Source organism: Pungitius pungitius, chromosome 2 (genome assembly GCF_949316345.1).
Source record: "Pungitius pungitius chromosome 2, fPunPun2.1, whole genome shotgun sequence".
In the NCBI taxonomy this organism is placed as follows: Eukaryota; Metazoa; Chordata; class Actinopteri; order Perciformes; family Gasterosteidae; genus Pungitius; species Pungitius pungitius.
The window spans coordinates 17,653,419-17,681,337 of record NC_084901.1 but is presented as its reverse complement, the minus strand read 5'-3'; the positions used below and the strand labels follow the sequence as shown (position 1 = coordinate 17,681,337).

Below are 27,919 nucleotides of genomic sequence, written 5' to 3'. Positions count from 1 at the left end.
ATAATAATGAAACACCTTTGACAGCCTGTCAGACGGCTCCAAACCCCCCCCCCCCCCCCCCCCCCCAACAACTTTATGCAGCATCACAATCCTTTATTAACGTGGCGCTCGTCCTCGCCGTCTAATCCCTCTGCCCTCGGTGTCCTTGGAGTCGGCGGCTGTCCGTCACAGCGCCCGGCTGTGATTGGCCGGGTCGCGGTAGTGGGAGCCAATGACCTCAGAGGGGGTCAGGAGGGAGAGTGAGGGGAAGGGGGGGAGAGTATTATCTCCATGTTGGCTCGTTAGAGAGGCCTTGGACCATCGCCAGGAGAGACACACACACACACACACACACACAAACACACACACAAACACACAGAGGGGATGCACACACTTATGCCGTATGAATGCAGACACGCTCTCTCTACATATAAGAGGAAATGTATATACACGTGTTCATACATGCCAGAACGGGAACACACACACACACACACACACACACAAACACACTCTGTCCTCTCACCTCGGACTGTGTGTTGTGTTTGATGGGTGTTTTTAGAGGCCTTCTCACCTCTCTGTGTGTTCTGTCACACATGAGATGGACTCTATAACCCCCAACCCCTTTCTCCAAGACAAAGCATTATGGGTACCGCTGGGTAGAGCGTCAGTCACTCCCTCCACCTCGTCACGACAAAGAAAATAGAAGTGCCAGAAAATGTTCATTATAACATTTTAAACCTATTCAATAATTAAAATAGGGTTGATTTTGTTAAATATTTCAAGAAATCTGACTATGTATATGTAAATAAATACATTTAAAAGTGTTTCTTTACCGTGAATGCTGGGTTTAAGTAGTGCAAAATGCGTATAATTGTAATACTTTATACAACATGGTTTTATTTACTGTACAATCATAAAAATATGAAGGAAAGGAAATATTCATACAGATTTTAGCAAGAATGTATCAAAAAATCTTGGTCTAGCAGATAATGGTAAAGTAGTGGCCTGTCGTTACTGTGATCAGATGTCGGGGTTCGCTCCCTCGTTCCTCTTCACACCTCCATGTCGGCCACAGAACAAACCTCCAAATCCTCTGCATCTCCACCGCTTCAATTAGGACACAACAGGGCGCCGATACGTGTCCACGCGCACACACACACTCACAATGTGATTTACTGCAATTCCGCTTGTTTTTATGCATTTTAGCGCCTGTTAAGAAATGCAGGATTTATTACTGTGGCCGCTCTGATACACACTTAAACACCCCCCCCACACACACACATACATAGATATTTACATTTGTGAAATGTGTGTGTGGGTCTGCGTGTGTGTCTGCGTGTGTGTGTGAGGTATTTGACTGTGTTTAGTGACCCATCATCATGCAAATGATGTAGCTCAGTAGCTACAGTAAAGCGGTTTAATGTTGTGAATTCACGTCTCGCTGAAATAAATCAAACTGACACACACACAATTTCACAGACACACACACACACACACACACACACACACACACGGATCTTCATGCATCATCATTTAACACAAAGCTCTTTCTCTGTTTTATTAGCTTTCCTTGATCTGTGAGCGTTGCCTCATCTCTCCACTGTGACCTTTGACCTCCTGACTGAAGTTTGGGTTTCATGCTTTTGAGGCGAGTACGTTAATAACAGCAGGTTAAACCAGATGTTAGGAACAGGTTGCATTTATTATTTTAATAACATAACATTGAAAATAACAAACCCAGTGATTTTATTTGACTCTTTATTATGTTACACAAAGAGAATAAGTTAATGAAAGAGACTTTCAGACACTGCTGTTATAAATTATTAAAATGATATTGTAAATAATAAAAAGTCTAAAAAATAAAAAGTTATATATTAAAAAAATAAAGAAATTGAATAAAATAGAAACATGCTTTTGTGGCAAACTGAACCTTCATTGGGGTCTCTTCCAAAAGCAGCAAGTGATTTGGGTTGTGTGTGTGTGTGTGTGTGTGTGTGTGTGTGTGTGTGTGCGTGTGCATATAGATGTGCGCTGATCTCTCAGAGGTCGCTTTGTTTCCTCCGTTAATGGCCGAAATCCTGCCGAGGCGGCAGAACTGTTACGCTGACGGATCGCCGCAACACCGCCGCTATTACGCGCTAATATTGCAATTAGATGGGTGGACAAGTTGCCCGAGCGGGGCAATAAATTGCCGTTGAGTGTCGGGGCGTACGAGGGGGCCGAGCTCTAATTACCCAGAACACGCCTCTTCGTCCTCCCTCCCTCCTCCTCCCTATGACCATCACCCTTCCACTTTAATGGCCGGGCCTTACATGGAGGTCACGACCCCCACTTTGCACACATATACACGCTGAAGCACACACACACACACTCACGGATCAGCACTTGATGCTGTAACGCCATTTGCGGCGTTGATGTTGTCTGTTGAGCGGTGAGCTTAGAGTGATAGAGTGTGACTTTTGACCTCAGCCCTCACCATAGGCCTCCCGCTTCGCCTCCTGCAGGGACCCTTGGGCCATCGAACCGTTTACTGAGAGGAGTTATTTGGTTTAGCACATTTAGGAGAACAAAATGTGGATGAAAGAGACAAAGATCCTTCGAGAATTATTGGTGAAACATCATGGAAGCTTGGATTTAACAGGAACTGCTTCCTTTTTCTGAAGAGTTTCACACTAATAATATCTCCCTAGAAACAGGAGGCTTACAGTCTGGAGCACTTTATAAACATCCAAAATCACAGTTTAAACCTCTTACATCACAGTGTACTGTATCAAACACTTTATATCCTTCGTCAAACATGTAGATTTAACAAATTTTTTATAAAGGCTCAAATAGCCACTTCAGAAGAAATATTCAGAAGAATCAACAATAACACTAGAGTGAAAACCTAATAAATCTAATAAAGTAAAAAATGTCCCATCAGCCTCCTGCTTTAAACACATTGGAAGTGAGTGTCCTTTATTTGCCACGTGAACCAAATTAGGGAAAAGTCAAGGCCTATGCGTTTGCACATGACATGTTTTTTTTTTCTTTTTTTTTCCAAGCCATCTCATTATTTGCTAAAACTCATGCTCACCGTCTTCGTCTCCCAGTTAAGAAGCTTTGTGGTCTCCTTGGAGCAGGAGCAGCAGGAGCCTCTGATTTACAACAGAGCACGTTTCTTCTTTTCATTTTTTTGTTAGTTACATGTAAAAAAAGTCTGTTTTCAGTCCTTAACCTTCATCAGTCAAACCAGCAATAATATGGTGCAAATTATTTCTGTCATTATGTTTGTACTTGAGAACTACACCCACGTAAATGAGAAGTGGACGTAGTTGTCATCGCTATATTGCTTTTTTGTAACCAGTAAACAGGAAGTGCCAGTTTCTAGACAGAGGAGGAGGTAGAAAAGCTGTCAATCGGCGTGTATCTCCTACTTTGTGGTCTGTTTGACTCTAAATGGACTATAATTTGCTAAACTAACATCACGCTGCATTGAAGAAAACTTGAAACTAGAGATTGAGACCATAAATCCATGTTTACAATGTTTAGTGAGGGAGTAAATCAGAAAAAGTAATTTTCTCGTAGACATCTATTGGACCAGATTTATTTGTCTTGTTGTTTTTAGAATTAACGTGTAGTGAAGTTAGAAGATTGAATTTTGTTAACCAGCATTCACGACGCCTGAAGGAGGGAAGTCAACTACGACTCCCAGGATGCATTTCACTACCAGAATCTCCCTTAATGAAGTGAAACCAGTCGCTTTTGTTTGGGGTGAGAGTCCTTTAACTATGAGGCCCGTTTCCTGGTTGGACCCTATGGAGGGTTAGCTCCATAGGGTCCTGGTGGGAGAGGGGGGTGAGATTGGGAGGGAGGGGTTAGCTGCCCCCGTGGACTCTTCCCAGCAATCGTAGCATATTGATCGGGGGGAGCGGGGCCCATCGGAGCCGGCAAGATTAAGAGTATAGATTTACAATAAAAGCAGGACATTACTGGGCAGGCTAAAATTGAAAGAAGAGAGAGAGAGAGAGGGAGAGAGAGAGAGAGAGAGAGAGAGAGAGAGAGAGAGAGATGGGGGAGGCAGAGGGTGAGGAAGAGTCGGAGAGGGAGAGGAAAGGCCTGAAGGTAGCCGCAGGGGTTTCTGGTTAATTTTGAGTGTGATGGGGGGGGCTTAGGTTTATGTCAGTTATCGGAGGACGCCGTCGTTACGACGACGTGTAACAGAGACTACACAATGCATCATGGGTAAAGTGATTGGCTGTGTGATAAGATTCTGTCATATTAAGTGTGGATAGAGTTCGTAACAGTACCTCCAGGTGCATTGTGGGAAATGTAGGATCTAGTATTGTTGGGCTAAAAGGCGGCACATCTGCACATTTCCCTGCAGTTTCCCAAGGGATGAAAATTAAATTGAAAAAGAATTCCTATAGTCCTCCCAGTCCGGTGCAGTGGACACTAATCAGGTTTGAAGTCTGTGTGAATTACAGATGTTGGCAGATGTGAGTTATTCTCACGCTCTGAGTTCTTCTCTCAGACTTCTGTTGGATTCCTCTCGTGTTGGTTCTCCTCCTCGTTAAAATCACTGGCTGTATACTATCAGAGTTCTAATCGTTGACTTTTTTCAGAGAGAGAGGGAGAGAGAGAAGGGGGGAGATGGGGAGAAGGGTGGGGGCGGGGACGATCATAGGCCAAGTGTCAGTCCTGTTTTTAGAGTTGTGTTTACTTTATGTGACCAAGACCAGAAACAAGAATAGCTCTAGAGTAACGCTGTGTGTGTGTGTGTGTGTGTGTTTGTGTCGCTGTCTATGTGTGACCTCTGCATCTCTTCACCAGAACCGCTCCTCTCTAGAAGTGTTCACGTTCAGGAGAAGCAAAGGAGGCTTGAGCTTCTCCTTCTAAGATGTGTGTTTGGTGGTTTGGTGGTGGGACCGGGGGGGGGGGGGGGGGGGGGGGGGACTGTTAATCTGTCTAGGTGTCTCAATCTCGGGGGGGAGAGGGGGGTAGGGGCTTGGGTCTCCTTCAGGTCTGCTGTGCATGGAGGGAGAAATTTACAGTGGGCCGGGGGTCATCATGAAGCATCATGGCTGTAGGTAATAAAATCAGCCGTTGTTTTAGTCCAATATCTCTTGGGAAATAGTAATAAATATCCAAAACCAAAAGATATGTATTCTTATATCTGATAGTTAACTATATATAGTATATCATTTTATATATATAACTATATTCATGTTCCTGACATATTCATTATTATGGGGGAGTTAAAGAAAATTTAACACGAACAAAAATAAGTGAAAAAAACAAATAGAAATGCAATATGAAAACAGATTTAAGGGGATACAATTATATAAATATAGGTTTTAAAATAGAAGGTCAGAAGTTTCAATTCCGTGTTGACAAATTAATCTAAATTCCACCTGTGAAATTAACCGGGAACAGGAAGTGGCCGTCCTTAGGCGAACCAGAAATAACCGACTATGGTGTAGAGCCCTGAAGGCATCGCTGGGTGAACCCGCCAATATGGTGGGGGGGGGGACCACAGCTGATCCCATCTCGTCGGCTGCTTCCCACTTCCTGTTGACTCCTAATTGGATTGAGGGATTACATCATCACCCGCAGGTTCGTTAGCTGCCCCAGCGTGTCAACATCCAGCTGTGCTCAGCAGGAAACCCCACCCCCACCCCCACCTGACACAGGGCGGGGTACTCACCGGGGGATCATGGGATCTTTGGCTTCCCCCCCTCACCAAAGACACCCCCCCCTCCCCCTCACCACTGGCGAATCACGTGGTTGATCTCAGTTTTCATAGGACACCTGACGAGTAGAGTTAGTAGCTTCAGCTTTAGGGACGTTTTTAGGGCACAGAGAGGAAACTGTTTCAGTATTCAGGACGTCAACTCTCACTGATGCTCAGGCTGAAGCTCGCTCGCCCCTCTTCTTCTTGTTAATCACTTGAGTGTTTTCCCAATTAAGAATGCACTGATAACCTTCCATCACACACACACTCACACACTCACACACACGCACACACACACACACATACACATGGTTTAATCAGGAATATGAGTGCGGTGTGGTTAATTAAGGACGACCATCCGTGGACTCCTGCTTCGCCAGCAGATGTGGGGGAGTGTGTGTGTGTGTGTGTGTGTTAGCAGACGTTGGTTTGGCTCCTCTGCCACTTCCTGTCGGTGGAGGCAGGTGACGGTCGCATGTGATCGGTTAGCGGTCGCTAACAGTCTCGGCTGCCATGTTGGAAGCAAAAACTGCCTTTGTAGTCCTTGTTGGTATTAATCTGGGTATTTAAATCGATCTTTAGAGATGAGAGTAAGAAGTTCTGAAGAGTTGTGTACTTGCTGCAGCTTCTATTCTGGTTCCAAAGATTCAAACATTTAATCTCAGTGTGAAATCTTCCAATCATAAGAGGAGCAGTTATTTTCGTTAGAAGGGAAAGTTGTGTAAAAATTCAATTTTCACAGCGAAGAAAACAATTAAAAAAATATCTCACCTCATAAGTCATTTATGTTTACTAATGAAAGTAAGAATAATTATATTATTTTGGTTTGTAGTATTGTAGGTTTTTCAGATGTGTGTGTTTGTGTGTGTGTGTGTGTGTGTGTGTCTGCGGTGTGAAGAATGAAATGTGAGGCGGGCGAGTCCAGACTCAGCGACAGCAGGAAGAAAGATGGAGCGACGGGTGATGGAGGGGTTGATGGAGGGGTGAGAATAAGAGGAGGGAGGAGGGAGGCAATGTGCAAGAAGAGCGAGGAGGGCAGATTAAGAGGGTATTGATTTCTATATAAAGATGGGGGATGGGATATGGGGGAGGCAGGGGTGTGTGTGGTGGGGTAGAGGGGGGGCAAGGAGAGCCACTGGTGTGGGTTACATAATGACCTAAACCCTGCCTGTCTGACTGCCTGTCTGTCTGCACGGACCCTTTTCAGTCATGCGAGCCATGGTGGTTGAAAGAAAGTGGACATTTGAGTTGAGGCTGTCTAAAGTTAGCTTAGCATAGTTAGCTTAGTTAGCGACACCACCTGTACAAGTGGCCTGCAGGCGTCTCCACCTGTTTGCCTTCACTCCAGTTGTTTTGTGTTTGATTTGGGTGAAAGGACCTTTTATAACAGGACGACAGGATGTAGAAGACAATGACAATGATAACAGGAAGTAAGTGATAACAGGAAGTAGGTGATGACTACATGGGGATGGTGATGACTAAAGGAGGATGGTGACGACGATGAAAAGTTAATGATGAGAGAAAGTAAGTGATGTAACGAAGTAGAGGATGTTGACAGGAAGTATGTGACAACACAAAAAGTAGGTGATAACCTAGGAAGTAGCAGATGAAGGCAGGAAGTAGGTGATAACCCAGGAAGTAGCAGATGAAAGCGGGAAGTAGTTGATGAAGCAAGGTAGTAGGTGATGTAGAAAGGTAGTTCTTCAGTTTCCTCGATTTTTTAACAATCCAAAACTAAAATTTAAATCTCACAAAGACAAAAAGTTTGCTCCAGACCTTCAGAGTTAAAAGTTCCCTTAGAGGTCTGCAGATACTTAACAGAACTGGACTGACTGACTCCCAGTGATGACATCCCACTCACACACACACACACTCTTACTGTCTCAGCAGCAGGTCTAAAGCATGACAGAGTGTGTCGCTACCTGCCGCACTGGCTGTATAATCCCTTTGCACCGCAGTGGGTGTCCATCAGCTCCGCCAACCTCACCGCCGAGGCTAAACACAGCCAGCACCATGCTGAGTGTGTGTGTGTGTGTGTGTGTCTGTGTGTGTGAGCTTTTTTCTTGTTTATTGTTGGCATAAAAACCCTCAAACATGTCCATGTGAATACTATTCCTGCAGCTCTGCTTTCTTTTGTTTGAGTTTACTTTAAATATGAATCCCTGATTGTGTTTATTAAAATATATTTCAATAAGAACATCCAGCAGTTACCGCGGTAACAAACAAATCCACTGAAGTTCATCATCTGAGGTGAACTCACCTGGTAGGAAAAGACACGATCACTGTGAACCTTTACGCTGATCGATCTGCCCGCCTTCTGTCTGGAGGCCCAACGCGTACACGTAAAAGTACAAAAGACAAACCTGTGTGTGTGCTTTTGTGTGTGTGTGCGTGTGTGTTTGCTCACCGGCAGCGTGAAGAAAATCTCCAGGAAACTGAACCAGCATTAAGAGGATTTTACTCCGAGTGAACTGACATAATTCAACAAATTCCACACAGTGGTATATCCAGTGTGTAGACACAAACGAACACACACACACATCTACACACACACACACACACACACACACACACACACAGACACGCTCACCTTCTCTGAGAGTTTCTTCAGCGTTACAAACTGATGGCAAACAAGACGCTTCACTTTCTTTTTTCTGTGAAAGCGTGAAAACAATCGAGCAGCTGAGCTGTATCCTGCTGCTACACACACACACACACACACACACACACACGGCAGCTCACTCACCCACAACACAAATCAATACCAATTTATAATTCAGGATTGCTGGAGTTTGGGTTTTAGGACAGCCTGGCTTCCAGCCTTCATAAATATTACAGTGTTATTGACTTGATCTCAATGAATTGGAGATTTTCTTTTTCTACCGTTTTTTTTTTCTTCATTGCCCCCCCCCCCACAAGTCGCCCCACCCTCCTTTTCTTTTTGGGTGTTTCAGAGGGATAAACTTCTTTATTTATTCTCTTTGAGTTAGAGATGAGAAGACTAACAGGAGATAAAATGGTGGCTAATAGCCAACGGACGGGCTCAGACCCCCCCGATGACCCGCACACACTCAACCACAGACGCACACACGCACACACCCACACACCCAAACACCAGCACACAAATATGATGTATATTATTTTCTTCTTTCGTAGTAATTTGAAGACAGGAATTACCCAGAATCCCCCCTGTCCACATCTTCCCCCCCTTCCATACAGTAAAGATGGAGGTATTGATTTTCCTCCTGACCACCAGCACAGGTTTCTTATTTTTGTCTCATCTGATGCCTGCTGACCGACACTAATGAGAGACTGTGTGTGTGTGTGTATGTGTGTGTGTGTGTGTGTGTGTGTGTGTGTGTGTGTGTGTTTGTGTGAGAGGGCAATGTAGTGCAGCGGTGTTATGCTGATAAATACTGCTGATAAGTTCACCTCCTGGAGAGGAGACATCTTTTTGTCCTTTATTTATTTACAGTTAATTATTTTTTAAGATGATCTGGATTGATTCCTTCCCTTAAAAACAGGAAATCTGTCCTGTGATGTTATAGATTCTATTTGTTTCTCAACAGTGTTTCCTGTTTGTTGTTTTATTTAGTTGATTATGTAGTTTAATATTGTCAATCGCATTTATTACTATCGTGTAGGATATATATTTAGTAATTGAACTAGAGAAGAGGCAACAGGTGTTAATTAATAATGACACTTCGAAAGAAAAGCACAGCCCTTTAATCAGGGATTTAAATACCAAAGAGTCCAGATCAAAAAAAGTATTCAAGCTGATTGATCAGAGCTTTAAGAGGGGTTGGAGGTTTGAATGTAAATATAATAGTAAATGTGATTATTTATATCTTTCATACTATAAACTCAAAATGTTTAAGTGAAAGTCTCAAATAATCTTTTATCAGATAAACAAAGCATAAAATATTTCAAATCAAAATTAGACCCCCCCCCCCAAAATATTTCCACAGCACCAAAACGTTCCAGTAAACCAGAACTGTGACCACCTTTATTAGTGAGGTCACCATGGCAACGTACTAACTGCAACATGCTAACACAGCGGGAAGATCAACAGGGCCTTCTCACCCGTTGGGTCAAAGGTCAGTGAATTGGATCCCCCCCTCTAACGATCCCTCCTCTTCTATTGGCTCCTCCGTCTCTACCGGCCCGTCTGTCTCTACCGGCTCCTCCATCTCCATTGGATCCTCCCCTTCAACTGGTTCCTCCATCTCTACCAGCTCCTTCGTTTCAACCGGCTCCTCCTCCTCCTCTATTGGTTCCTCCGTCTCTACCGGCCCGTCTGTCTCTACCGGCTCCTCCATCTCTTCCATCTCTACTAGCTCCTCGCTCTCTACCAGTTCCTCCGTCTCTACCGGCTCGTCCATCTCCGCCGTCCCTACCGGTTACTCCATCTCTACTGGTTCCTTCATCTCTACCGGTTCTTCTGTCTCCATCGGGTCCTCCAACTTTACCGGCTCCTCCGTCTCGGCCCTCTTGCCTGGTGCAGGATCATCCGCTGCCGGATGGTCATGACTGAAATACTGAAGAGGCGGCTTTTTGGGGGGGGTCGAGCTGAAATTTGTCACTTGGCAGAGCGATGTACGAGGAGGTGGAGGAGGAGGAGGAGGAGGAGGAGGAGGGGAGGTGTGAGTTCATCCTCGTTTCCCGCCCGCCGTCGTCTTCCTTCAGCCCCGCAGTAAAAACCCCTCCTAGTGGGTAGTGCCATCTGGACAGGGCCCCTGACGGAGGCATAACGGCGCCCAAAAAACTCGGGGTCGCGATGCTTTACTGCCCAAGCCTGCCGCCTGCAGATGGCAGCGGGCGTGCCGCTGGAAACGCCAAGGTCGCTGCGGCATGTGGCGCAATGGAAGGGAGAGCTAAATGGCAGTGGGGTGGGGGTATGAAGGGGGGGGGGGGGGGCGCCGCTGGAGCCATAGCAACATCAGGGCCATGCTATGCTACATTAAAGAGCAGTCTTAGATCGCCATATGGAAGGGCTACCGCTATCAAAGCTAATAGCTATGTTAGCTTAATGCGCACACACACACACACACACACACACACACACACACACACACACACACACACACATACACACACACAGAGGCAGCAGCTGGTGGAGTGAAAAGCCTCCCAGTACAAAGGAATTTAATAAGAGAGCAGCTAAATGAGAGACAGACAGACACCGCTCCTCCCAGTACGATGAGCTGCACACCACCATTCTACCTGTCTGTCTACTTGTCTCTGTCTGTCTGTCTCTCTCTGTCTGTCCACCCCTCTGTGCCTCTGTCTTTCTCTCCGTCCGCTCGTCTCACTTTCTTGCGTCAACGTTTGCGTCATTTGAAGCACACATTTTTTTTTTCTTTCTGTGAATTACCGCCGAAAGACATTAATAAAATATCAAATGTATTATTATTTATATACGGTATAACTTCGATGAAACAGGAAGTGTACCTCCACTTGTGTGTGTGTGTGTGTGTGTCTCTCTCTCTCTCTCTCTCTCTCTCTGTCTGTCTGTCTCTGTGTCTCTCTGCCTGCAGCTGAAGGAAGAGACTGAAAATTAATTTGGGAGGTTTCATTAGATTCACTTTTTGGCCCATTTCCCCAGGTTTTGGTCCCTGAGTGCGCGCACACACACACACACACACACAAACACACACACTCCCACAACTACACGCAAACACACCTCCAAAACTACACACACTACACTCCATTCCTGCTCTGGGATGGAGGGAATTTGGAAGAGGAGGAAGAGAGATAAATTACAAAAAAACAGAGGTGTCTGTGTGTGTGTGTGTGCGTGTGTGTGTGCGTGTGTGTGATGGTGTATTTTAATGATCAGCAGCAGGATGCCCCGAGGATTCATCAATACTTCTGTCTCCAAATGAAGTTATGTGAATCTGAGATTCTTACACACGCTCGCGCGCGCGCACACACACACACACACACACACACACACACACACACACACTCATTCAAAAAGTTTATTAGTTCACAAAGCAGAATATTGTCAATATGATTGTATTTTATTAGTTTTATGCATTAATTATGATGCCTTCATAGACTGCTGGTTGCTTTCAGATGTTTTAAGTTACTTTAAAAAGTATAAATATATATGTATGTCAATATTTACCTCTGAGATGTTGTGTAGTTGAAGTAAATAATAGAAGTAAATGTAACATTTACTTCAAGACATTAACAAGACATTAACAAGACATTAATTGTTGTGCAGTAAAAACTGCACAACAATTAATCTTTTAAAATGGGACATTATATAGAATTGAAAACCTCTAATATATGAAAAAAATATATTTGACTAAAAACAGAAGAGGATATAAGAGCTGGAAAAGCTGTGAATGAATCATTGAATTGTAATAGCAGCTGCAGAAGGCTTGGTTGAGCTCTGCTGAGGGAATCTTCCTCGGCCACTTTCATTCTGAACTGACCTCAGATCTGTTTTCTCCTGCGCTCTCCTTCAAACACAACATTCCCTTCGTCCAATCTCCAGCGCTGTCACCCAGCAGCCCCACCAGCACCACCAGCACCACCTGCTCTCGGCTCTTTACCCCTCAAACAATTCCCTTTTCATTTTTTTTTTTATTGCTTTTGGTGTTATTTTGGAAAAAAATCTTCGCCGCCTTGCCCTCGGACTCTCGCCCCTTCAGGTAGATTGAGTTTTCAAGGTGAATGTCCCATTACAGGAGAAGGTTGACAAATTAATTTGGTGGGCGCCTTGTTGCCGTGCGGCTAGCAATAGTGACCGGCCTGTCAATTTGAGAAATGAGGTGTAGCTCAGCGAGCCAGATGGGAGAGAAATTGAACAGCACATTAGCTAATTACTTATGCAAATCACTGCCAGTCGCTGCACCTTAACTTAAGCAAGCGGGATGACACTCGGGGAGACTGGTGGAGAGTTTTTAGCTAATGCTAATCCAGACGTACACCCCCCCCGAGCTGAACGTTCCCTCACCTCAGAGGAGGAGAAGCTGTGATGGGAGCACTGGCCATCAGATGAACGCACGATGGGTCCACCTGGTTTCATCCATTCATCCATTCACTCACAAAACAATGGAGTAAATGTGGAGGGAAAAGAGCAAGAAACAGAGATAATATCTGTGATTTTTCTATCCGAAGGAAAGAAGGACCCCACGCACACACACACACACACACACACGCACGCACGCACACACACACACACACACACAGACACACACACACACGCCAGCCTCCATTCGTTTCACCAGATTCCTGCATTGACCATCAGGAGCCTCCTGTGAAGCTGATCCCTCCCCATCTGCAGACTAAACTTAAACCACCTCCTGCTCGTCCTTCCCATCCTCTTTCTCCTCTTCTTCCTCCTCCTCCTCCTCTTCCTTCACCTCCTGCTCCTCCCCCTCCTCCTCATCACCACCCAGCGTCCCGGCCTGCGACTCTGTGGCCAGGTGTTCATTTAACGCCTAACGGCGTCTCAGTAAGGACGCCCCTGAGTCCGCTTCACGCCGCCGCCGCCGCCAGCCGAGCGAAGACTCCGCTCTGCCAAATCCCCCCCCCTCCCCCCCCGCCCCCCATAACCCCACCCGCTCCTCCTTCCTTCTCCCCTTCCCCACTTTCCATTGTTTAAACTCTTCTGGTGGTGATAAAGCGTCCAGCAGCTGGACCCTAAAGGCCTCTCAGCCGGAGGTACAGGGAGCCGGGAGGGACAAACCAGGAGCTCTTTATGGAACCCATAATCTTTATGGGGGGGTCTTAAAGAAGTCCGTTGGACCTTTAATAGGAACAAAGGAGTTTGATTCTTACAAACCAAAGACTTCCTTGGTTATTTAGTTACATGATCAGATAAAACCACAGGAAGGAGATTAAGGGATTAAGGACTTGATAATCCAATAAGTGAATTTCTCTTGTGTTATTGGAGTGAAAAAGCATAGAGACAATATTTAAATAAAAGAAATACAAATTGGTGTTTGTTCTCCTGTAAAATGGTGGAAATAAAAAGTCTTTCTGGAATTCAATGATTATTAATAATAATGAAAGTAAAACGCAAATGCCAAATTTCTACATCTAATTAGATTTAAAAAACTAAGCAACCAAATAAAACAATATCTGTTCTCTCTACATTTCTATGATTGATTATTGGTTGGGCCAGAGCTCGTAATGAACATTAAACATTAAAATAGGGCATGTGGAGTTGGCAAAACTCGTAGTCTCCGAGCAGGTATCAAACACAGAGACGTATTTAAGTATGCAGAAAGTATACAAGTACACAGGACAAACCACATAGTACTACAATAATAAACCTTGAAAAACATTCTTGAAATAAAGACTGATGCTGTAAATACGATGCTCTGTATTTGGATGGATGGGACGGGTTACAGGGGTGGTGGTGGAGAAGTAGGCCTGTGGTTTGTGGAGAGTTGGGGGGGGGGTGGGGGGAGGGGCTTGTCCTCCTCGGTTTCCTCTCCCAGCATGCACGGCGTTGCCTCCCCGGGCTTCACACATGGCTTAGCGGTTCGTACGTGGACCATTCTCCTAATCGCGCCTCGCTAATCCGACCTGTCAAAACCCGAACCCCTACCCCTACCCCCCCCCTTCTAATTAGCTCACAGAGTTCCCCCCCCCCCCCCCCACACACACTCCCCATGCCCCACTAGAGGATGCTAGGAAAAAACACACACACACCAAACAAACGTGAGGAGACAAAGTGAGTGTTGGAGGATCCTCCAGGGGCCTCGTGTCCGTTAGCCGAGGGTGCCGGGCCACCTACTTCTGTGTGTGTGTGTGTGTGTGTGTGTGTGTGTGAAGGAGTGCGTAGAGGAAGTGAGAATGATGGACTGTGTGTGTGTGAGAAAGAGTACAAGCATTGATCCATCGATCGGTGTCGGTGTGGCCCCCCCGAGCGCCAGCAGGCTTAACTGTTATTACTGCTGTGGCTGTTTAGCCGTCAGTCATTAATTAATGCACTCACACCGGTAGCTCTCTGCAGCTGTCAGTCAGTCACACACACACACACACTCTCACACACACAGACACACACACTCACACCACTGGGGCTGAGTGTTTGTTCCTGTCTGTTAATGGTAATGAAGTGTTTTTTTCCGACTGGGGAGGGATCACCTGTCTGTCTTTTACCTGTCTGTCTGTCTCCAACCTGACTGTCTCCCACTTGTCCGTCACTCAGCCGAGTCTGTCTCTCTTTCACCTGTCTGTCTCTCCCACTTGTCTTTTTGTCCCTCCTTGTCGGCCCCCTTTTCTCATTTTTCCTTTGGTCTTCGTGCCACCTGTCTGTCTGTCTCTTTTCACCTGTCTGTCCGTCTCCTCTTCAGCTACCTGTCTGTGTCCTGAAGACAAACAAAGAGCTGATTAACAAAGTCTCTGATCTGGAGATACATTTAACTCAAATACATTTACATTTATAGTTTAATTGATCAGTTTTCTCCTCAAACTGCCCCGCCTGCCTCCTCCTCTCTGATTTCATGGGAATCTCCTCCTCCCATCATCCATCACACTGATGATGTCATCCTTTAACCACGCATCCATACACACGTGACACTTGAAACATGGGCTTTCTTATGACAGGATCCACTTGAGGACTCAAGCTGCGCTTAGATCCAATCCCTTTGTCGTGCTTGAGTCTCTCTGACGTTAGCTCGTTAGCTTAGCACGTTGTCGGGCGGCGTTGCTGTTAACCGTTGCCTCGGTTACAGTGCACAGTCTGATCTCACGTGGTGGCGAGGGATTGATCTCTGGATTGAGATCTGCAGCTTCCGGTCGGCGATAGAGAGACATGTGTTTTATATTTAGAGAGAGAGAGGGCGAGAGGAAGTGGATGATGGGAGTTTCTCTTGGGAAACCTTGTTTGTTCCAGCTGAGTACAGATGTTCTGCCGCCCTTCCAATTCCACATCCCACGTCTCCTGACCTCTCAACCTTCACACAGACTTGTTGTTTGTTTCCAACGCGCCTGTTACAGTCCGGCTGTAAACATGTTACTGGGTAACATCAACTTTCAGAATAAAAAGAAAGAGGCAACAAATCTGAGCGGGAGAAGTGTGACGTAATCACAATGAAAAATGAACATCTATTTCTCATTGACTTCTATAGGACCAGTGGAGTCGCCCCCTGCTGGTCTCTAGAGACTTAAAGAATAGAAACTTGGAAGTCGAACAAACTTATCACTAAGAGACTAAAGCCATTCTGTCAGATCGATGACGCTGACGCTATTATTATTGTTTACAGTTTAGACATCATCATCCATAAATTTGAATGTGTGACTAAAAACACAAAAATGGTGACTGGTCCAGCAATCGGGGTTTTTATTTCTAATCGTCTTCATCAGCTGATTTTATTAGCTGCAGTAACAGCAACAATGAATTATGGGAATTCGTGGGGGGGTAGTGGGGGTTGTTGATGGGTGTAAACAAAGATAAAAGAGAGTTAAGGAGCCGGAGCCTTTTATTGGATCCGACTGTGCGTTTCTGCCACTCGGCTAATTTGACAAAACTGGAGGTTATTGTTCAGAGGAAGTCACATGACCCACCAGCCCCATGGTAACTTTCACTACAGTCATTGATAAAAGTAAAACTACAGTATGCAGTTAGAGCCGTGTGTGTGTGTGTGTCAGAGGAGGCGGAGCTGTGATCTCAGCTCATTAAAGTGACTTTCTGCTTTGACGTGTCACGGCGCTCGCTCACACTTGGCTGATTTTTAATTAATCTTTATATTCCCTCCTCCTCTGCGATCCCGCGTCGTGTTAACACCTCGTAGAACGCCGTCGTGTGGGGTGTGTTGGGGGGGGGGGGCAGAGGAGGTTGCCGACATCAAGGAGCCAACCCCCCCCAAAAAGCCTCTTTCAGGCCCACTGAAGTTAAAAAAAACCAAACATTTGAATTGACGAGAGTTGGAGGGTTTTCTCCTCCTGTGGGTTCTGACACTTAAGAGGGAAGCGTTTGATTCGCTCACCTGGAGGCTCCGCAGCCTTCAGTATTCCCTCTAGTGTCTCCGCCCGAGCCACATCACTTCTAACAGACACGGTAATCCCGCGGTAAGTGGCGTTGGGTTTGGTACCGGGTGGAGTTGGTTTTGGGGGGGCTTTTCATCTCCCTCCACCAGGAGAGGGTGGAGGTGCTCACAGGGACTCCGACAGCCGAATAGAGCTCCTCCAACACTCCCTGTGTTCTGGGAGCAAGAAGAAGGCCGAGGAAGATAAAAAAGCAAAATACTGTCTGTTTTGACAATAATAACGTCACATGTCTATTCATTTAGTTGTTCTCATGTTAATGTAAACATTCACATCCTTTCTGTTACTTCTAAAGTCAGAGATTTTGTCAAAATGTTGATAGTATTTACAACTTGAAAATGACAAATTCTCATGACTTCCTCTGACTTTTACTTTTTAATCTCATAATTGCAATTTCAACTGAAAATTTCAAAAATGTTACTTAAAACATCACATCACGTTCTCTATGGACATAATACCTCAAAGTTGTATAAATCAAAAGTTTGACTTTTAAAAAGTCACATAATAACTTACTTTTATTATTTCAAACTTTTTTCCAATTTGAAAAGTCACTACTTTGACTTAATGTTGTTGAATCTTCGACTTGTTCTATAAATCTCTACATTATTCCTATAGTTATGACATGATTTTGACTTTAAATAGAAATAGAACATAACCATTTATTTTAAAATTCCTTTTTTTTAGGCATTTTTCTAGCTAGTGTTTATTTTCCATACCTGTCTGACCGCATCATTGCCTGTCTGTCTGTGTGTGTGTGTGTGTGTGTGTGTGTGTGTGTGTGTGTGTGTGCGAGTGTTCTGGGGAGTGCAGGTGGCGTAGGTGGAGGTGCGCTTGGTTCACACTGTGTAACACCCCTGCTTTCTGTTTTGCGCTGACGGTGCAGCGTCACCGAGAGAGAGAGCCGTGAAAAACAACACACAACGACACACAACAACACACAACAGGAAGCAGTGACACTTCCCCTGGAAGCCGAGGACAGGAAGTGGAGAAGTGGCCAATGCAGAGTGGCGTTTGTTTTAACAAAACGAAGCACTCGGGGCTGTTTTCACCTGCTCAGCCGCGCATATGGCCCGCCGGTTAAAAATAAAGACAATGCGCATACATTAGCATACATAATGCAGAGCGACCCCCATTTAATATGCAAATCTCTCTGAAATATTACTGAACACCTTCTGTTCAGAGGGAATACATTTGAATTTGCAATTAGAATTATCCTGTATAATTAATGAAAAACGTCAAATTTTGGCTGCCTGCTAATTTGATTAAACATGTTGACGAGGCGTTTAGGGGCGCAGTCGCAGGGCGGGAAAAAAGAGCTCCGATACGAGGACCGGCAGGATCTGGTGATCAGAAGAGAGAGAGGGGGGGCGGGGGGGTCACGCTGATGACACCGACGGTCTGAAGTTTAAATTGTGAACCAGGATGCCGCGGTGTGTTAAAGCCTTCATTTCCCATGATGCCTTGCTTCTACCCTGACTGTTTGACCCTGGCGGTAGTTTGTTGTGTCTCCTCCACTTAAGTCTTCTCCCTATATCCTCTCATCTCCTCCCCTTGTTTTGTCTCCTCTTGTCTCCTGTCCTGCTCTCCATGTGTCCTCTCTTGGTTTCCTCTCCTTGTTTCACCCAGTTGTCTTCCCTGCTTTCTTCTTCTTCTCCTCTCCTTGTCTCCTGTGTTTGTCTCCTCTCCTTGCCTCCTCTCCTCGCTGTTATGAATATTTATAATATTTCTAATAAAGTGCATCTCATTCATTGAAGTCTGTTTGAAGACTATTATGGTCTGTGACGCCTCCGGACCTGTGTGTGTGTGTGTGTGTGTGTGTGTGTGCAGCACATTAATAATAACAAAGATAAACTTTATTTGAATATTAAACAAAAACACACAAGACAATACCCGTTTTGCGTTACTGTGAGTGTGTACATGTGTGTTATAGCTGCGTGTGTAATCTTGACTTTTTATTATTGATTATAGATGATTGATTAATGTGGATGTGCAGCCGGCGGAGGATTTGTGTTCTTTGTTTCTCTCGTTTTTTGCAGTAAAATGATGATAAATCAATCAAAGTATTATGTCACTTATTCTCACCAGGAGTTAATTGTAATGTTTCTACGTTATTATTCCACATTAGTTATGATTCTCAGTTGATGCTTTCTTTATGTCATGAGGAGTTTTTTCATTCATTATATATTTTTATTTAAGAAAAGGGAGTTAAATCTGTAGCCAGATGTATGAATCCACAGCAGAAACATGAGCCGCACACAGCTGTTGGTCAGTGAACGCACCACGACCAGCCTGTTCATTCATACATACATGTCTAAATGCACATGTTTATATATATCTTATGTATTTATGTAGATATACATGTGTATATAATGTACAGAAGAGTAGAAAATAACTCGCTGTCACAGCTGCCCCGGATCAGACAGTTCTTTGGAAGCTTTCTTGAGGTTTAGTTCACTTAAGCAGGCAAACACACACACACAGTCCCATGATCCCTTAGGTGATTTTTCTTTTATTTCCTGTAGAAACAAATTTTTGGGGAACATTAGGATGTGAGTCTGTGTTCACATATGAGATGCAGAAGGTTTCTTAGTGTGGATTCTGTCCAGTGACCAGCAGGGGGCGACTCCTCTGGTCCTATAGAAGTCTATGAGAAAATGACTCTACTTCTCTCTTAGTTTTCAGCAGTATTCATTTACACGTTCATTATGCCACTTACAAGTACTATGCCAGGTGAAGTACTGAATGGGTATACTACTGCACTATGAGTATTACCAGCATCTATCTGACCTCTGACCTCTAACTACCAACAAGTTTCATTTACCCTCCATGTTCTTTTGGAGTTTTTAATTACGTTGTGCTCGTCCACCAATCGGTACCAATAGGACCTCTGCCGACTCCTCCCACTTTTAAAATCACCTACCCGCTCTTTAGGCCACGCCCCCTGAGCTGTGTGTGAATCTGTCAGAAGATGACCCCCAATGCATTGGAGGCGAGTAGGAGAGAGAGAGGAGGGGATCCTTCGAGCCCCTCCTCTCTCCTCTCCAACCCGGTCTGGGATAGAATATTTTTCCAGAATCCCCCTCGTCGGGGCGAGCGCTAATCCAAGGTCAGGCCAGATGGCGTCGGCTGGCGTCACCTTGCTGCTGACCGCTGGTCCCGGGCGCCGCGCGCCAAACAGATGGAGCAGATTCAGCAGGAAAAATCATGTTTTCTCCAAGCTGTTTGTGCCAATTAGGTGTAGTTTTTTTCTTTGCTCCTTCTTTTGGATATATGTGTGTGTGTGTGTGTGTGTGTGTGTGTGCTTCGCAACGTCCGGCGTGTGTTTGGTGTTGACGCCGACTTCAAGGGAAAGTAAATTACATTTACTTTGTAATGCTTGCATCATTATTCCTCCTTTTTTTATCGGCAACCAATCAGCACTGTGTGTGTGTTCAATAGACTTCCTCTATATTTAAAGAGTATTATTACCACTGACTAGCAATACTTGTACTTCAGCTCCCTTCCATCTCTGCTAACGCGGTGTTCAAATCGATCAAATCCAAAAAAACACGGAATTTTCAGAGCAATTAAGAAACAAAGCAAAGACCAAAATCATTAAAACAAACCATGCTCAAAGAAAAAGAATGAATGCAACACATGAAAGAAAGTATATGAGTAGTTGAGTCTGAATATGAAGACAATTCCATATTCAATATAAAATTACTTTGTGTAATTTAGATTTTTATTTTAAAATAAGAATAACAAATAAATAGTAAAAAACATGTGGCATCATTTACTCTGTCCTTCTTTGGGTGGCGCTCTGCATTGTGTGAGGAAGGGGAGGAGGAATTGATGGAGGAAGTGACATAAATACTAGCGTTAGTTGTGCTGGTTTTAGCAGTAGTCATTTAGATGTGCTGAAGGAGGATGCAGAAGTTACTATATTTAGCTCTCACTTTGTTCAACTGGTAGTACTAGTAAAAGAAAGTAATAATTGTGTTAGATGAAGCATAACTAGTAGTAGTATTAAAGGCAGAAATTCTAGTAGTAGTAGTGGTAATGATACACTATAGCAGCAGTAGTATCGATTAGAGTATTGGTGAAGATAGTAGTATAAGTAGTTGTAGTTGCAGTAATCGAATAATATGAATATACTCTTTACTGATAAAAACATGCGGCTGGCCCTTTAAGAGAAGGAGCTCTTGTGATGGACTGAATGCAGAAAAAAACATATTTCACAGAATGTGAAACATTAATTAAAATCTTTAGACATCTCGGATTGAATGTGGAGCAATAATTTAATCATGTTGTACATATTAAGAATTTACTGCTCGGGCGGGCGTGTTAAATGAATCATAAAAGCCGGAGAGGAAGACGTTTCTTATGAATGAGACACAAGTGCTGGGAGAAACCATTACTGTCACCTAGGGCGCCATCTGACCGTGGGGGGGGGGTTAAACGCCACAGAAGGGCAGCTTCACATTTCATTTTCATCTGCTTCGACATGGACGTCAGTCCTTCAAACAGCTGGCAGTGTTATTAGCAGCAGAAGTCGTAGTAGTAACAGTAGTACCTTAATAATAATGCAGTACCGGTAGTAGCGGTGCTGCTGTACTCGTAGTACAGGTGCCGCCACGGCCTCTGATGCTACTTATGTACAGTTTAATCAACAGTATAAAACACGCATGGAATAACTAAAACAGTAGAAGCGCGTGCAGACATCTCGGCTAAGTGGACCCGCCCGCTCCAACAGAATCCAAGTACTTTGAGTGCGTGTACACGTGGTACTCTGGGAGGACTTGTCGGGTCACAAACTCTTCCGGGTTTCTTGGAGGCCGTTTTCCCCGCAGAGCTTCCCAGCTTCCCTCATTGTGCTCCTGACCTTATTTTAATAATCCCATCTTTTGATGCTCGAGGGTCTGACCTTCGCTTTGGAGGCTTTGACTCCGGCGCTGCTTCCTCAGCGGCCAACGTGCCTTTGAGCCACAAGCCGCTCGTCCCTCCCCGGTGTCAACTCTTCAGGAAAGAAACGCTCCGGTTAGATTTTTTTTTTCTTTTTTTTTTCGCTTCAGGCAGCTTGAAGTTTATCTGCTGGCTTCTGGGAGGATTTTCCTCAGAGTAGAAGCTGAAGGATTCTAAAGCACCAGGAAGGGGGGGAAGGTGGAGTTTTCCCAGGATTTAGACCTGGAGTTGTATTTTAGACCTGAGAGGAGACAAAGATTGGACAGGAAGTCCCTCTGTGTTTCAGTGAAGGACATCCACGGCCTCTAGAAGTTTATGTTCAGAGCCAAGAAGTGAAAACGCTGGAATGACATGATGTTTGTTTAAGGGCCTGACTATTTCCTGGTAATGCATAGCATGTGACCTTTGACACCCCCCCCCCCCCCCCTCCCTCCCCCAGCGGATTCCCATCGGCCCGATTGATTGGTCTCGGCCCCGTGGAGCTGCATGTGGAGACTTGAGCTCGGTCTGCCTCCAGAGGGAACTCGGAGGGAGTTTCTTTGTTCTGTTGAAGACAAGAAACCAGGAACACGTGAAGTGTGTTTGTGGAGACAAAAGATGGCGCGAGGTGTTGAACTCGTAAACACTTACACGTGTCTCGCCCCTGGAAGTCACTGCAAGGTCGCCTCTGGTTTTCTGAACTCTTGTTAGGGAGACACCAATTATATTTGCATTTTTAATGGGACAAATCGCAGGTGGTACGAGTAAATGTGGCTGGAGAGTCATTTTATTAATTTAGTGCTGCAGGGCCCCACAGCGAGGGGACTGTTTCCAGGTTATTTCTAGGCTTTTTAATCAGGCTCTTTCTAGGCTGCTTTTAGGTTATTTCGAGTCTTTTTCTATTGGTTTTCTAGAGTTTTTCCAAGAAGTTTAAGGGCCGTTCCTAGACTTTTTCTCTGCGGCCTTCACGTTGTTTTTAGACTGTTTTCATTTGGTTTGTCAGCCTTTTCCCAGGCTGTTTCCAGGCTGTTTCAAGGCCTGTATATCTCCCTGTTTTGGTCGTCTGCTTTAGTTTATCTGGACGCAGCTGCTCGCTCGCCGCTCCCTCTGCTCGGCAATATGCTGTCAAGCTGTCCACATATACCGCACAACATGGACTACAACTCCCATGATCCCCCAGGGGATGCAGCTCGTCTTGTTGAGGGGGGAGGGGGGAGGGAGGGCAGCGTGTGGATGCCTGCTGTGTGTTTACTCTGCCCGCTGGTGACAGACTGGGTGGACTGGTGTCGTTCGTGTTCCACTTTTTTACTCCTTCTCACTTTGAGTTTCACAAAGTCAGTTGCTGCTTTTAAAATGTGTGTGTGCGCGTGTGTGTGTGTGTGTGGGTGCGTGTGTGAGTGTGTGTGTGTTCCTCTTAAGCTCATCATTTGGGTGCGTCTGATTGGCTGAACAGTCCAACGTTGTTTTCGGATGTTCTTCAATTTTACTCCATTTCCACCTCATTTTTAAGTCATGATGTCACACATGTTCACACACACACACACACACACGTACACACCGGCTGCAGCGTTGCGTCACACGGATGACTTTTCAATCGTGGAGACAAATACTGCTGATCGTCATGACAACGCTGCCAAAATACAGCTGAGGAGTAACCCGAGTTTAGTGTGTGTGTGTGTGTGTATGTATGTGTGTGTGTGTGTGTGTGTGTGTGTGCGTGTTGTAAAGGAAAACTGCTTTACTCAACCACAAAAAGTCAGTCTCTCTCTCAGCAGTATGAAATAATTATGGGATGTTCTGTTCGTCTCTGCCCTCCAGGAACTCAGCATGTGTTCTGTTTTTGGATACATAACATATTTACCCCCCCCCCCCCCCCCCCCCACACACACACACACACACACACACAGACACAACATTCCACCTCCAGCTAACAGGAAACAGCAGAACACGAACAGGAAGAAGCTCCGTTCAAACATCTCTACCTGAACCAAACCTCCGGGTTCAACAAGTGAACACACACACACACACACACACACACACAAACCCAGTCCTGGATTGAAGGTTGAGATGAAACACTTTCCAACGAATCACACACCTTCCCTTTTTTTAAACTTAAAAAAAACTAGAGGAGGAAGAGGAGAAGAAGGAGAAGCGTTGAAGCATCTCCTTTTTACATTTTTTTATTTGATTGATACAAATTGATTTATTTCAGATATTTAATCCCCCCCCGCCCCCTGGCCCCTCCTCGCCCCCTCCTCCCTCTCCTCCGCCTATTTGCCTGTTTTTGCTCCTCTTCACTTGTCGCATTATTTGTAGCAACAAAAATAAAAAAAGAGCCCCCCCCCTTCGAAGCGGCACGGCGGCGCTCAATATTTCAGACGGAACAAATGAATAGCGCGAGGCTCTTTTAGCAGAATAAACTGCTTTTGCGTGTCAAGACAAAGTCTAGGGAATAAGGGACCTAATGTGTTGTGACAATAGATAGTGGAGAGTCTGTGTGTGTGTGTGTGTGTCAGGGTGGGGGGGGCAGATAGAGAGAGACGGAGGCAGATCTGTTCCAGGGACTGTTTTAGTGCCTCATCAAATATTTAGTTTGATTGTACATGGTCCTGTAATTGCCATCTTGGCTTGTGAATTATTGATGGCCTGTAGCAGAGCCAAGGAGGGCCCTCATCTCCACACACACACACACACACACACACACACGCACGCACACACACACACACACAGGCCAGTGAATCATGGTGTAATGGTAATAGCATGAAGCTGCTCTTGTTTCATATCCTAATTAGCAGCAGAGGAGCATCATATGAATTCCTCAGTAATTATTTGAAGAGGGCGTCTCAACAACACGGCAGAGTCAATATTAGACTTTCCTCGTCCGCTTAATGAGGCCACGCCTCCCCCCCCCACCCCCCCACCCGCCTTCTTCTTCTCTAGTTTCCTTCTTCAGTAGAACAAACCAGCCTGTGAGTCTCTGTCTCTGTTTTCCTTCTATTGGGCTAAACGGGACGGTTGAGCTCGGTGGTTGTTGCCCCCCCCTCCCCTCCACGCTCGGTCTGTGGAGTCTGTGAGATAAGTCGATGGCGGCGTGCTGGTCCCAGGCTCGCCGGGTGGTCAGGTGCTAAAGCGGCGGCTTCTCACTGCGAGCATCAAACCATGAGGGCGAGCGACGGCTTTTAAAAATACTCCTGCTGAAATATTGATTTTCTTTTTTCTGCTTCTTTTTTTCCTTCTAACGTAATAAGTGAGAGACTCCGGGGAGTGTGTGTGTGTATGTGTGTGTGTGTTCATCAGGGCCTTGTAATCTGAGCCCGACGTAATTGCTTCCCATAGTGCACTGGGGTGTGGTTGGAGGGGTGACATCATCTGGAGTGGCCGGTTTAAAAAACGCTGAAGTCAGACCCCCCACCCCCCCACACACACACATACACACCAAAACACTCAACCCCCCCCGATGTGAAGCCAAATGAGCTTTAAATTTGCTCCACTAGAACCACCCAGCAGCCTCTGATCGTAAACATCGCCTCCTCTCGTCGTCGTGGCGACAGGGCCGCCAGGTAGACCGAACGCGCTCCCCCAAAACACTGACCAAGAGACGCCGACCCCCCCCGAACCCTCCTGACCCCCCCCTAATGCTCATCTTCTCCTTCATGCTTTGACCTGTTTACGATGGTTTCTTTGTGTGTGTGTGTGGGTCCACGTCAACGCACCGTCAGTGAGACTAACACACACAAACAGACACACACGTATGTTAGATAGCAAGTGTGTGTGTGTCAGTGTGTGTGTAATGTTAAAGTCAGCTTTCTGTAATGTTTTTGTTTATTTGTGTTGTTGGCAGTGTGTCCACACTAATGTGTGTGAGTCCGTATGGTTTTTGTGTAAATGTGTTTGTGTAGTGTCTGTGTGTGTATTTAGGTGAGTGTGTTGTTTGTTGGCATCGTTCTAAAAACGCGTATCACACAGTGTGTATACTTTTCTCTTTGTGTGTATATTTGGTGTTTGTGTGTGTGTGTAAATGTTTGTCTCTGAGCAGCTCGCTGTGTGTACGTGTGTGTGTGTCTGTTTGGGCAGTCTGATCAGCTTGTTGTGTGTGTGTGTGTGTCTCTCGTCTCCAGCTGCGTTTTAATTCAATCCGTATTGATCGATATCAGCTCTCTGAAGGACTCGGTATCATCTGAATGGAGCTCCATATTATTCTGTTCCATAAAGGGCATTAGAGCCTCCAGAGCAGCAGATCGGCTTCCAGTCGATACACACACACACACACGCACACACACACACACGCACGCGCACACACGCTGGGACGAGCACTGGAATCCGTCTGTCGGCTCCGACCGGTTTTCCTGTTTCACACTGAAGAAAAACTCTTCATCCGTTGAAGTCAAATTCAAACATCAAAGCATTTTTATTCTTAACTTGTGAAGGTAGAAATACTTTAATCCAGGTTTCTGAGGCAATCGTGGAGTTTTAAGGATCAAATAAAAACTCTTTAAGTTCTCTTTAAGTTGTACCTTAAATTAACCTAAATATGTCAATAAATATAGAATAATTAAATAATTAAAATGTATTAAATATTAGACCTTAAATGATTTTCAGTATTTCAGAATTACCTTTAAAATGGGATTTAATTGATGGATCAAAATATATAAGGATGTGTTGTTATGGGGTTTTAAGGAGTATTTAAGGTGCGGAAACGAAAACAGAAACCTCCTTTAAGGTTTTAAATAAAAGTAAACTTAATAGAAAAAAACGTTTTCATTATTGGAGAACCTGTAAAGCAAATTGTAAAACAATCCATAATCGATCCCCCTAAAATAACCATTATTAAAGTGTAAATATATCCAGTTTAAGGTGAAATTAAAGGGATTCTGCCTGCGACTCTTTAAAGATATTGTAACTGTCTTATTAAGGAGGAAATCGATGCCGACCTCATGCCACCATTAAACTCCCCCCCCCCCCCCCCCCCCCCCACCCCTCCCTCGCCTCCCCCCCTGTCTGTGCACTCCCAGCATGCCTTGCTGCACCAGCGGATGGGTTGTAGGTATCCGAGGTTATCTCCTGGTTAATGTGACATGTCTGTCTGCGACCTTGCCGCTTGTTAACTGCTCGGATTATTATTGTGATAATGTGGCAATTAAAAAGGAAGCGCTCCATCCGAACAGGAGGGGGGGGGGGGGGGGGGGGCAGGGGGACAGGGGGGCTTATGGTCCGAGAAGATGGATGCACAGAGATTACATGGCAGTGGGAGATGCATTAAGGTGGCCATCCATTCCAACACCCCCCCCCCCTCCACCCCCCCTGTGTCCTCCTCCATAGCTGCGGCTTATTGCCGCCCATCCTCATTGATATCCATTCCCAATCAATACCCCTCTGCTGCCGTGGAAACTGGGCGTAAATCAATGTAGGTGGGGTGGGCAGGAGGGGGGAGGGGCCTAATGAGACGCCATAAGTCTGCAGGAAGTGTTCGACTGTCCTCATTGGGGCGCCGCCGCTGAATGATAATTTCATATGAGAGACAAGATGTAAACCCGTCACAGAGCGAGAGAGGAGCGCTTTATTTATTCACCAGCCACAGAGATACATGTGCGTTTCATTGTCAACTGTGCATTTATACAGCAATTTAAACAGGAAATTATGTTTGGTTAACGGGATTCCTTTAAAACTCGGCTCTCAATTCACTTTGTTGTTTTACACAGAAAATCGTATTGTTAATAATAATACAAGTATTTTATTTGCTCTGTGATACATAATATAATGCAACTGTAACACAGTCTGTAGCATAACCTGTTGTTTATGACAAAGCATTGGAGTTTTTTTCTGGGATCAATACTTAAATAGTTATTTAAATCTATAATTTAAATTGTTGTTTTTGTGTAACATGTTTTTCATAGTACGGACCGAACGCTTTTATTTATGAAAGAACAACGTAAAAACTTTAAGACTTCATTACCACTCCCGGCGTCAAAAAAGAAAAAGTGGACCTTCCCCTTTCACAATAAAAGTCCTGTGCAGGTCTTACTTTACGTTGTTGTTTACATTTCCACGTCGTTATTCGTTGGGTAAAGAACAGAGTTTCTATTTCTTTGGTTGTGAAACAATAGAACTGTGCTTGGATGTAAAACGCAGACTCCTCTCTGACCCCGGAGTAGCGTCTTGGAGCCGTGTAACTAATCTGTTCCTTTTTCTTTTCTTTTTTTCCTGCAGATTCTTCCTCAAGTTTTTCCTCAAGTGCAATCAGAACTGTTTGAAAAATGCAGGGAACCCACGAGACATGAGGAGGTTTCAGGTAGGAGC

At 45.0% G+C, this 27,919-nt stretch overlaps 1 protein-coding gene across 5 annotated transcripts in view; it reads left to right on the top strand.

Annotated features, from left to right (window-relative positions):
* Positions 1 to 27,919, top strand: part of LOC119211566 (transcription factor COE3-like) — an 87,694-nt gene that overhangs the window by 23,950 nt on the left and 35,825 nt on the right. For all 5 annotated transcript variants that reach the window (XM_037462568.2, XM_037462567.2, XM_037462571.2 and 2 more), the window contains exon 7: positions 27,830 to 27,911. In XM_037462568.2, coding sequence (XP_037318465.1) covers positions 27,830 to 27,911 — 82 coding nt within the window. The remainder of the gene's footprint in view (positions 1 to 27,829; positions 27,912 to 27,919) is intronic.